Raw genomic sequence first — 12,816 nt, 5'->3', positions numbered from 1 at the left:
CAGAAGGAAAACCACAAGAAATGGACATATAAGGGCACGGGTACACAGCAAAATCACTGGGCAAATGTGTTTTTAAAACAAAACAAATACACTACAGTATTCTGATTCCACCCCCATGGACATTCCATGGGTATACAGTGAGTCGCAGGCACCTATAATTTTCAAATATCGCCATGTGCAACAAGGATTACAAACTATGTTTCTCCCTTTAATAGACAAACTAATTCTAAGGTCAAGGTTCCTAGACTTTAGATTGCATAAGAACCACTCTAAATACGGAAGCTTGGTAAAAGCTGGCTCAGGGTGACCTCTCTACCTCAGTCCTGTAAATCCTGGTGAGTGCACAAGGACTAAGAGTTCTGTGTTGTGATATGGATGTTGTCCCTCCACCAGGAATTTGCATTGTTAACAAACTCCTATGATTAAGAGCTTACTATAAGGAGACATTAAAAAGAATAGATCTGGGGCAGTGGGATGGGGCATATGGATGAAAAGAAGGAAGTTCAAAGGAAGGGGAAAAAGTAACCTTCAATTAAGAAGCATGAATAACAGCAAAGAAAACAATCAACAAAACTAAAAGGCAATCTACAGAATGGGAGAAGATACTTGCAAATGACATATCGGAGAAAGGGCTAGTATCCAAAATCTATAAAGAACTTATCAAACTCAATACCCAAAAACACCAAAAAAAATCAGTTAAGAAATGGGCAGAAGACATGAACAGACATTTCTTGAAAGCAGACATACAAATGGCTTAACAGACACATGAAAAAATGCTCAACATCACTCAACATCAGGGATGATTAAAACCACAATGAGATACCACCTCATACCTGTCAGAATGGCTAAAATTAATAACTCAGGAAACAACAGATGTTGGCATGGATGCAGAGAAAGGGGAACACTCTTACACTGTTGGTGGTAATGCAAATTGGAGCAGCCACTCTGGAAAAGAGTGTGGAGGTTCCTCAGAAAGTTAAAGATAGAACTACCCTACAACCTAGCAACTGCACTACTCGGTATGTATCCAAAGGATACAAAAATATTGATTCAAAGGGGCACAAGCAAAAAAAAAGGGGGGGGGACATGCACCCCAATGTTTATAGCAGCATTATCAACAACAGCCAAATTATGGAAAAAGCCCAAATGTCCACTGACTGATGAATGGATAAAGAAGATGTGGTTTGTATGTATGTAACATACAATGGAATACTACTCAGCAATGAAAAAGAATGAAATCTTGCCATTTGCAACATGGATGGAGCTGGATGATATTATGCTAAGTGAAATAAGTCAGAGAAAGACAAATACCCTATGATTTCATTTATATATGTAATTTAAGACATAAAACAGATGAACATAGGGAAGGAAAAATAAAATAAGATAAAAACAGAGAAGGAGGCAAACCTAAGAAACTCTTAACTATAGAGAACAAACTGAGGGTTGCTGGCAGGGAGGTGGGTGGGGGATGGGCTAAATGCATGATGAGTATTAAGGAGGGCACTTGTGATGAGCACTGGGTGTTGTATATAAGTGATGAATCACTAAGTCACTCCTGAAACTAATACTACCCTTAACTAACTTGAATTTATATAAAATCTTGGAAGGAAAAAAAAAAAAAAAAAGAAGCAGCAGCATGAATAAGAGAGGAGGGGCTACATTTGTCACCCTAGGGAAAAGAGAGAAAAGGACAAAGCTAAGGAGATGAAATACCACATGGAGGACTGGATGATGACTGTTATAGGAAGTATCAGTTTAATTGGTATTAGAGGCTCTTTCAACTGGCACCCCGACCTACCTTTCCAACCTGAGTTCCCACAGTTCCCAAGCACAGCTCGGCATTGGGTCTTCCTACCACCCATGAACCTCTATTCTCTAAATACTTCCTTTAGGCCAGTGTTTCTCAACAAGGGTTATTTCCTTGCCCTCCCACCCTACAGGGGACAGTTGGCAGCGTCTGGAGACATTTTTGGATGTTATAACTGGGTGGATGCTACTGTCATCTAACGAATAGCGACCAGGGACGCTACTAAAAGTCCTACAATGCACAGGACAGCACCCCCTTGCCGCACCCCCCCTCCCTGCCCAACCTACAAAAAGAATTATCTGGCCCAAATGTCAATATCTGGACAGTAAGTACATGAGGTTAATATTTCTCAACTTTTGTTTTTCATGACCACCCCCTTTAAGAAGCCTTTTTATACATTTTTCTCCCCAATTGACATGTCCCTCATGAAAATTTAAATGCCACAGATATACTGTATATGTTTATTTACTGGATGCCTATTTGAGCTTTATATTTTTGAAAAGTTAAGCTTTTTTTTTTTTCTGTCCCCTCAAGAACCAATTTTCACCCTCTTAGGGATACTATCTCCCCTGTACAGAATGCATGATCATGGCCTATATTCACTCTGTTGCTTCTTCCTAGAATGATCTTTGGGCCACACTAACTCTGTATATTCAAATTCTCCCCATCTTTACCAGTCTACTGCAAGTTCTGCCTCCTCCAGGAATCCTTCTCCAATCATCCTTCCCACAACGATTCTATTCTCCTTAGAACCTATAAGGGCACTCGATCAGTGCTGCTTTGTATTTGTCTTGGAGTTGCTGTATCTCAGATGAAGACAAGGTTTATGTCTTCTACTTCTCTGCTCTCCCCGTATCTTGCCCAAGCTCCCCAGCCCCTAGTACAGTGCCTCACACATAGCAGCTTGCTCTCAATACCTCCCTGCTTTTGGTTACTCCGGATACTCCTACACATTTGGTGGAGAACGGAGTAGAAGACAAAAATGCAGAGAAGGAAAGGAAAGCCTTAAGCAGACCCTGCCAAGGCTCCAGAAACAAAGCAGCAGTGAACTCACGGAAGTAGCTGACGTTTCGAACCCACTTCTGTACTCCTTGCCCATCAGCACCAGGTAGACAGGGCACTTCTCGTTTCCCTAGGAATTCCTCGATGAGAGCCAAAGTGGAAAGGCTCTGGCTGGAAGGGACAACATTTGGTTCAGAAGGCTCCCAGACCCAAGGGAATCTTGTTCCCCAGTGGACTCACAATCATATATAGCCTTCTGACAGTGGGAGCTCCCAGAACCTGCTCCCCATAAGAGGTAACCCCACAAAGAACCACTAGGGGTATTCTCCCTAGCTCATAATGGGAGCAGAGTCGTCCATACACTTATCACCACCCCCACTAAATTTGCTACCCTATTACTTCCTCAATTCTTCCTCAATTACTTCCCCTAAATTCTGGGGTTTAGCTCAGTACATAGTAACAAATAGGATCAGCATTAAAAACCAACGTTACATACATTAGATCTAACTACAGGCCACAATCAAAATTATGGGTCTTACTAGGGCTTTCAAGTTATAAAGAGAAGCAGTCTCCTCAGAAGTGATATATAAAACCAGCGGTACACTAAACTCTCCCCCAGTTAGAATTACCGCTCTCCTCTCAACGTGTGCCACACATGGAAACCTTTACTCTGAGGCTCCCAAGATACCCCTTAGCTCTAATGGGGCATAATCTAGCCAGAGCAAAAAGAAAGCATGTCTGTTTGAAAGAAAATATGTCTGTTTCCCTGAAGAGTCAAGCCTTGATGGAACTCAAAACTCTGGCCACAGAATGTAACTCTGGAACAAATCATATTACTTATTTGACCTTACATACAAAGCAACAAAAAAAAAAAAAAAAAAAATTTTTTTTTTTTTTTTTTTTTTTAAGTAGACTCCACACCCAGCGTGGGGTTTGAACTCACAACCCTGAGAGCAAGAGTCACCATGCTCTACTGACTGAGCCAGCCAGGTGCCCTCCTCCTTAATTGTTTTTAATTAAAAAAAAAAAGGCTGGGGAGGGACCGAAGCAGATTAGATCAGAGGTCAGCAAATGTTTTCTGGAAAAGGCCAGATACTAAATATTTTTAGGCTTTGCAGACCACATTCAGTCTGTTGAATATTCTTCTTCTTCTTCTTCTTTTAAAACGTTTAAAAATGTAAAAACTAGCTTTCAGGCAAGCCACAGGCCAGATCTGATGTGGGCCACAATATGAAGGGTTAGACTATGACTCCAATGTCAGCCTAGGGTTTTAAACAGTTCTCTGCAGAGAAATCACATTGGGCAAAATAAGAAACTCCAAGAATGAGATGAAATGCAAGAAGGTCCTCACAAGAAGCACTGGTTTGCAGAGGCATGAAAACAAAACAAAACAAAACAAAAAGGAGCTGGGGTTACCCCAGACAGTCTTACTCTGTAGGGGCTATGTCACTCTACTATAGATACACAGTAATATTGGGGAATTTCTCTTCCTACCTGAACACGAGAATCTTGTCCCCAAGCTTCACACTTTCCTCAATCAGGTGGAAAAGCAATACCATTTTGGGAGAGTTCTCTAAGACCCCAGTCTGGTAATTAGTCAAAAGGTCCTTGGCCTGCAATAGAGAAATGAGGCAGCTTAGAGAAGGTCCGTGGCCAGATCACTAGAAATAAAATTCACTCCTTCCAAGGCAGAAACTCATGGGCAACCTTTATAGTTCCCTGCAGATACTTGGCAGCACAATGCATTGTACAACCCCCACCCTCTTCCCACATAGGCTTTGCTTTGTACCATCCCTTCTCAGCAGTGGTTTATGGGCATAGAAGTTTCTGCTTGACTCACCCATTCATATGTGACAATGTTGTTGCCTCGCTCCTGGAAAGGGTTGAAGCCAACCCCTTGTAGGAATTTGCTATTGGTTGCTTCTCCCATTGAGGAAGCCAAGGTGCTGTCCTCCCCCTTGCCTTTTGTTCCCTGTGATGGGCAGCGAGCACTAGTCCCAGCTGAGCCAAGTTCTTCCACATCTAGGTCCTGCTCATTGGCCAGACTCTCCTTCTGAAGGGCTTCATACAGCACATCCGGGTGATTCCAGATCTGGAGTTCAAGTTAAAGGGGAAATGACACAGGGCAGAGAACAAGCTAAGGGTGTCCCAGAGAGTCAGGAAACATGTACTTGCTGAAACACACACTGGTCCTACAGCATACACTGTCACGCTAAAAATTAAAGTATCTCCAACTCCCTCAGAGCCAAAGAGCCTACGCATTCATTTTAACTAACTGTGATCACCATAACACAAGGGGAAGAGTTCATACCAGCAGGCATGCCCATATGCCCATAGGCATAATCAAAAAGGCTGTGTCACAAGCCTTGCATTCTTATTTAAATAAGGGTAAGAATGCCGCTGTTTCACTGTGTGGCTATAGCCAACTACTGTCTGAAACTACGAAACAAGACCAATCTCTTCCTATGGACAAATGTATCTAACTTACAGATGACCAACCAGAAGTCATTTCAGGGACTGTTCCCAGCAGGAGTTGAGAATTCCTGGGGTGGGGGCAGAGGTGGGGGGATAGGAAGGGTGTGTTGGCACTGTAGCATCCTCACAGACCATATCTGCTGTAGCTTCCTGGCCCTGGTCTAGGACTGTGGTTACAAAAGAAACATTTTGAAATCCCATCTGTCCCCTGACATACCCCTTCAGTTGACTCATTAAAGCAGTGGTCAGTTGGGAATAATACCCAACAGGCTGGCTGACAGCTGTCAAAGAAGCAGGTCCTTCATTAGTCAACAAGAAGCACATACTAAAGATAAGTCAGGGTTCATCAACCTATTCATGAAGCTTAGTGCTAGATACCTGGGCCTTGCTATCCCCAAACCATCTCAAACATTATCAGGATGAAAGAGGTCTCAATCTGATTAAACGCAGAATCAAACACAAGGTACCCCAATAACTTGTCTAAGCTATATATTTCTTGAATCTTGATTATGCTAACAGTCAAAAACTGCCCCACAATGTTTTTCCACTACCCCTTTCTCCCAAGTGAAAAAAAATCAGTGAGAAAGGAAGTGATTTCTCAAGTTTGGTACCACAAGTTGACCAGATGAACTGCACAACTGCAAGGAGCACCATTTATATCACAGGCTGAGTGGCACCCCCAGGAACTGTGCAGCACACAACCAGCATATTTCTCCTTGGGGCCCCCAGTTCTTCAATGCAGTAAACCGAGGGGGACCCCTGTCACTTTATTCTTCCCTTATCAAGGACTCCTAGCAGGAATAACTTCCTTGGGACCATGTGCAACCTTCATTCATATCTCAGTATTCCCTGAGGCCTCAACACACCTTGCAGCACACACAGAAAGCCTTGAGGGGGTTCAGCCCCAGCCAGCCACTGCTACCACAGTCTCGGAAACGGTCCATGAACTGTGTGTACAAATCTCGCTGGATCTTTGAGAGCCGCACCAGGATCACATTTTCTTCCTTGGCAGGTAGATGAATCTTCAGCACAGTGTGGCCTCTCCTACAAAGGCAGAGATCAGAATCATCAAGCCAGTGTGGCCAGGAGGGGTCAGTGCAGGATAACAAAAGAATCCTGCATTTCTGCCACACTTCCTTTTGAGGATCTCAACATTCACAACAGACTTACAACAATAAGGATTGGTTTAGCGATCATCAGAAGAAACTCATTTTAAGGATAAGAACTAAAGCAAAGAGGATTGGGTGGCAGAGACCGGGAGCTCCAGGTTCATACCCAGATCTAGGGCTGTTTCTCTAAGCTTTCTGCACATATTCCATCTTAACAAGGAAAAACAAGGAAATTGTTTTAGACCGGCCTAACTACATGTACCGAGATGCTGACACTGGTGAGGCCATGCCCCCGGGAACCAGCATTTCTATGCTTTCAGAGTCAGCAGAAGGCTAGCTCTCTTTTGCTTCTCAGCAAGTAAGGTAGGTATCCCTAGAAACTTCAAAGATTAACTTCTGAGAGAAGTACTTCTAGGCCAAACTTTCAGAAGACTGAAACAGTGGCTATCCATCATTTGTGTGCTATTCAGGAAAAGCTACTCAGTAAAAGGAAAGTTTTACTATCACCCACTAGGGAGGGACCCTCCTGCTGTAACAGTCCCCCTTTGGGACAGCTTTGCATGCCTGTTACACCAATGGGTCTCTGATGGTTCAAAACACAGGGCCCTGAGGATGGCTCACCTCTGCACAAAGCCTTCCAGGAGGCTGTGCAAGACGTGGCTCCGGTACCGCATGAGGCGGACATCCTGAGGCGTGCTGTCAATACACTGCCCATTCAGGATGGGGCGTTCAAACATGTTGCTGAACTCCTGCCGGGTGCCGAGGAAGTCTGGGCGCACAAAGTCCACCATGCACCAGTACTCAATGAGGTTGTTCTGCAGGGGATACCCGGTCAGCACCACTCGGCGGCGAGAGCGAATGTTCTTCAGGGCCTGTGAGGTGCTGGCCTGGCAGTTTTTGATGCGGTGTCCCTCGTCACAAATCACCACATCAGGGCCAGGGCGGCATAAGGCCTTCTCAAACTCTAGGGAGGGAAGAGGATCCGGAGTCAGAGGGTGAGAGGGCCTGCTCTTAGTCAACAATATGAGAAGTAGGGGTGCACCCTGGAGGAGACAGAAGAAATGAAGGAAGCAGGAAAGCAAGAGTCAGCCCCCATTAGTGAAAGGGAGCCAACCATCCAGGCTCCTGTGCATTTGGTGTGACACGTTAACCTGGACTATTGACTCTTGCAGTAAATATCTCTTTTCCCTCTTTCCTTTCCTTATCTTTTTTCTTTTTCTCCTTTACGCTCAAAGTAAAATACCTCGCATTCCTACCTAGGGCTTATATCAACTGGGTGGCAGAGAGTGTGACTTTACAGACTACCAGCCTAGGATTAAAAATGGGTCTGAGTGAGAGGCACTCAGATGGCTCAGTCGGTTAAGCATCCAACTCTGGCTCAGGTCATGATCTCACCGTTTGTGAGTTTGAGCCCTCCATCAGGCTCTGTGCTGACAGCTCAGAGTCCAGAGCCTGCTTCAGATTCTGTGTCTCACCTTCTCTCTCTGCCCCTCTCCTGCTCGCCTTCTGTCTGTCTCTCTCAAAAATAAACATTTTTATAAAAAAAAACCTTTTTTTTTTTTTTTTTTAATGGGTCTAAGTGAGACTGACTGGAATCATCCAGATACTTCAGTCGACTTTCACCATTGCCAGTGTCTCTGCGCCATCTGCAGGCTGGCTGGTGGGGAGCTAGCTAAAGGCCAAATCTTTCTGGAGTTACCTGCCAGTCATTGCTAAATGGCAAGTTCATCCCAGCTCTACCACAGAAGCAAACCTAGCACAAACATAATCTATAGATGGAGAGACCTATAAAATGAAACAGCCTCTGAACCTAAAAAAAACTTTCTTCCCCAAACAGGCAAAGCCCTTAGAAGATGGAGCAGAACTATCACTACGAGAGGAATGACTTTCACTAAAACAAAACAAAACAAAACAAAAAACAAACCTGGGATAAATTCTCCTTTTATAAAGTCACAATATGATTATTACTCTGCATATCAGTGATTTAAATACTTTGTAAATATTTTCTTAATGCTACCCCAGAACACCTCTAGGATGTGGTGAGAGGAAAAGTCACTTTCCCAACTGCTCTGTGAGAGAAACAGGGTCAGATGGGCAGGGGAGTCTCCCTAAGCCAGTCTATGAGTGGCCCACCCAGAATTCCACGACAGGCAAGGAAAGCAATATCTTCTGAGAGCCAGTGGAGGTCATCCCACCTATCTTAGGGACCTGGATTTCTGGTTCATGACAATACAACTCACATCAATAATCTTCACATCTGACTTGGTGCTACCACAGACACTATTTCTTCCTGAAACACTACCCCTAAGAGTATTCCCAGGATAGGCTACCCACCTCTCCGAAACTCCTGCTGTCGATCTTCCTCATCCAGATCAATGATGACCGGGTGAGAGCGTTTCTTGGTTTTCTTCGATCTACCTGTGGCAAAGGATTTCTTCAGGGTGAGGAGTCTGTACATTTCGTACCCCATCAGTAGCACCCCACCCTCTGATACCCAATCAGCCATCACTTTAGCACGAGCTGCCATTGTCCTGCAAGAGTGAACAGAGAAAAAAATTATTGCTTCCACTGCTCCCCAGAAAGAATTGCTCACAATTAGAGCTGCGTTGATGTACATTCAGAAGTCCTTATTGCCAAGGACTTCAGTGGCAGCACCATAGGGCTTGCTGGCTGCCCCCCTTCCCAGTATCCCAAAGATGCTAACCGCACTGAGGATGGATGGGGAGGTCACCAATGACAGTTAAACATCAGAAAAACGGAAATGCAATGGCACAAGGCAAGCAAAAGTAAGGACTCCCTTGGATGTACATGCATGACTACAATTCTACATTTGAGGGAGAATTTCAAATTATTCCCACAATAAACACAAGATAGTAAAAGCAAGGGCAATATTCTGCATTTTACCTTCCCAGGCCCCGATGAGCAAAGAGCTAAGGACAAGCAGTAAAGGAGAAAGGGCAGCAGAGCCCAGATGACACTAAGAGCACAGTCTCTCCACTCCTAAACAACTGAGTCCTGATTCTAATTCATTAACTGCATGTGGACTAACAGTCCTGAAACCCAAGAAAGAAGAGCAGGTGATCAATCACCTAGGGGGCCGCCCACAGTCTCCTCATTTTGATGTATGTGACCAAACATCACAAAAGGCAGCCTCTGAAGAAGAGAAAGTCTATCTTCTCAATTATCCATGCCAACAAGGGGAAAGGGTAGCATGGATGGCTAGCTTGGACCAAGAAATAGCTTTAGAATTTTGGAAATCAAATTGAATGTATAGAATGGAAATATAATTTTATTCAAATCTAAAACAAAAGTTTACCCTTTTCAAAACTTGGAAGTTGTACCAGTAAAGGTCAACTGTAAACAGGGGCTTAAAAGAGACTGTTGATTAGGCTTCTAAGAAAGAAATGTAAAAGGTGAAAAGTTAGAAGATGGATAGTTTCATTTCACCATGTTGAATTTTATTACCATTCACATGGGCAAATAGGATGATGTATGCGTATTTTTCAGGATATAAAAGCACCTTCAAGCAGAACATAAGACATTTCCCAAGCTACCTAACTCTGACTTTATTGAAAAGCTAGGTAGAGAAAAAATGAGTATCATGGAATGGGCAGTGGGGGGCAGGGGGGATGACCACATCAAGAAACCAAAAGGAATCTGGGTTAGTGCCCTGATATCCAGATCCTGGAAAGAAGTCTAAAAGGAAAGGGAGAAGAGGAGAGAGTAGGCCACTTACTTGTGCTCATCATTCAAGATGTGAACTTTAAAGAACCGAGGCTGGACTTCTTCAGGCTTGTTGTCAGCTGGAAGGGCTTCAGGTGCTGGAAGCCACATGTTGAACTCTGCCAACCAATTCTGAAGAGTATTAACCTGTCAGAAAGCCAAGTCCAGAAAAAGGATTTTAAGAAACAAGCTCAAAGCTGAGCTCATCAAGCTGTTTAGTACCCAGAAAGGCATTAACCCAGAGCTCCTCAGAGGGGTGACTGAACTCTTACCGGCACAATGGCAAGGACAGTTTTGGCTGGCGTGTGGCGGAAGAGGACGTCGATGAAGGAGATCACTTGCAAAGTTTTCCCCAGACCCATGCTATGGGCCAGGATACAGCCAAAGCCACTACTGGTCTTAAACCTCTCCAGGGATTCAACCAGATTATCATACAGGAACCGGATCCCACCAATCTGATAAAGGGCAAACAGAGGCAATAGTTAAAGGAGCTGGCAAAGACCAAGATTCGGTTTTATTCATCTTGGAATAAGAATTAAGTAAAGGAGCAGACACTATACCAGACAGTTGGTGTGGATGGTTACAGAAGTCTCCCTGTACCCTGAATGGTCTATTGGCTGATGACAGTCTTCTTAGAGAAAACACAGAAAATCATTCACCTGGTACAATGGCCTATCTGAGGCAAAAATCTGCAGTACCAAATTCTTGACAGGGTCTCTCACTCAGCCCTTAGCCGCTCACCTCAAGATAGCCCATTCCATAAGGAGTTCTTATTGTGAAGAGTTCTTACATTGAGTCAACCTCTGCCTTCATGGAACCTCCACTCACTGGTTTTGGTTCACAGCTCTGGGTCAACAAAATCTACTCTGCTCCCTCCTATCAGAAAGTTCCTCAGACTTCTGACTCTTACATCTCTTCTGGAACCACTTCCAGAGTCAAATCAATTTCCTAACCAAGGCACTGTCCTCCAGACAGCATCTCAATCAGTCTTGCAGATCTCACAGAAGAAAGCTCAAGAGTATTAAGCCAAGAGATCTGATACCTCTACATGATATGGCAAACCTGAGACTTGCCCTTCCCATTCATCAGAAATCCTGAAGCATCTACTCCTCCTTTCTGGCTGAAGTGTGTGCTCCTGCTCTGACATTGGCTGCACTCCCAGAGGGGTGGCAAGACCATGGAATCACAGAAATGACTGAGGCTGATGTAAATCCAAAGGCCTATCACCTTGCAGACACCCACCTCACCAAGAAACTACTGGACCTTGTTCAGCATCCATGTAACTACAAGCAGCTTCAGGAGCTAATGAAGCCACCAAAATCCTCAACAGAGCCATCTCTCAGTTCATCATGATGGCTGCAGATGCTGAGGCCCTGGAGATCATCCTGCACATTCTGCTGCTATGTGAGGATAAGAATGTGCCTTATGTATTTGTGGGCTCCAAGCAGGCCATGGGGTGGGCCTGTGGGGTGTCCAGGCCTGTCTTCACCTGTTTTATCATCATCAAAGAAAGCTTACAGATGAAGCAGCATATCTAGTCCATTCAGCAGTCCAACTGAAAGGCTCTTAGTCTAAAGAGGCAGCCTCTGCCCCACTCCTCACTGAGTCGTCCCCCTGCGGGGTTGTGTATCATATTGTCTAGGTTAGCATGTAGTACTTCCAGCTACCTTCTCTTCCTATATTATACTACTAAATCTGGATTTTACATTTTTTGTATTATTTTTGTTTTACAGGTTGTTACCCATATATTAATCACCCACCCCAGTCCAATCTCCCATTTTACTCTCTCTGCCATCTTATCCTCCCTTTTGAAAAATGAACTAAATGCTGAGAACAGGCAGAAACAGAGCAGTGACACCATTCAAAGGCAGGGAAGAGCCAGGATAGAGATCTGGTTCTAGCTTTCAGGTGCTAATTTCCCATTGTGTGTAGGACATGATGTATGTAAACACCATTCACTTTGTGTCCCTTGTGCCTGGCATAAAAAATCATTCCATAAGTGTTTGCTCTCTATGGGGATTATGTAGCACTTGGGGAAAAGCATGTATCCTATGAGGTTGTTAGGTGTATGTCCAAGTGTCATGTGCTAATATGCCCCTGCCGTTTGCTTTGGTAATGTGATGCTATTCCCCCTCTCCCCAACTCCTAACCATGCCCCTGAGGGTGGCAGGGCAGCAGCATACCAAAGATGTGTTGCAGAATTCCGGAGCCTGTCTGGGCAAGTTAGACATGGGGCAGTTGACCTAGGTCTTGAAGGAGTTCACAGTGGCAAGAAAAAAGAGGGTCAACTTGTGCTGGAATGAAGAAGTCTGGGCCCAAGGCATGGAGACCTGACTAGAAGCTACAGTAAAGATGTTGGAGTCAAAGAAACATCCTCTCTGGTGAATGGAGATGTCTTCAGTGGATACTTGGTACCAGCTCTGAGAGCCCTTACCCCTGCCACAGTGTGGGTCAGATGTATGTATTCTTCATCACATCAGAAAGACAGTACTAGTGTGCCATTCTTGTGAGCATCCTAATAAAAAAATACATTCATATTCCAATTAAAAAAAAAATCCTGAAGCATCAAGTGCCAGGAGGAAGGATCAGGGCTTTCTAATAACTGCTCGTGGTACCAAACAAGTACTTCACAGGCTCTGATGCTGACAACCACCAGCAGGTAATGTCCTCAGCAAAGAAGCTGAAAGGAAACAAAGAAAA

General features: G+C 44.2%; 1 protein-coding gene and 1 pseudogene across 3 annotated transcripts in view; one reads left to right on the top strand and one right to left on the bottom strand.

Moving 5' to 3' along the window:
* The window catches only part of RAD54L2 (RAD54 like 2), a 112,227-nt gene that overhangs the window by 14,484 nt on the left and 84,927 nt on the right, over positions 1-12,816 (bottom strand). For all 3 annotated transcript variants that reach the window (XM_019417003.2, XM_019417004.2, XM_019417005.2), the window contains 8 exons: positions 10,389-10,571; positions 10,130-10,263; positions 8,728-8,924; positions 7,015-7,357; positions 6,151-6,328; positions 4,650-4,901; positions 4,304-4,422; positions 2,862-2,980 (listed from right to left, as the gene is read on the bottom strand). In XM_019417003.2, coding sequence (XP_019272548.1) covers positions 2,862-2,980; positions 4,304-4,422; positions 4,650-4,901; positions 6,151-6,328; positions 7,015-7,357; positions 8,728-8,924; positions 10,130-10,263; positions 10,389-10,571 — 1,525 coding nt within the window. The remainder of the gene's footprint in view (positions 1-2,861; positions 2,981-4,303; positions 4,423-4,649; positions 4,902-6,150; positions 6,329-7,014; positions 7,358-8,727; positions 8,925-10,129; positions 10,264-10,388; positions 10,572-12,816) is intronic.
* Positions 11,229-11,675, top strand: LOC128775615 (NHP2-like protein 1; annotated as a pseudogene).

The sequence above is a fragment of the Panthera pardus genome, unplaced genomic scaffold (assembly GCF_024362965.1).
Source record: "Panthera pardus isolate Hobbes unplaced genomic scaffold, ASM2436296v1 HiC_scaffold_8, whole genome shotgun sequence".
In the NCBI taxonomy this organism is placed as follows: Eukaryota; Metazoa; Chordata; class Mammalia; order Carnivora; family Felidae; genus Panthera; species Panthera pardus.
The sequence above is the reverse complement of the archived record's forward strand: the minus strand, read 5'-3'. Positions and strand labels throughout refer to the sequence as shown.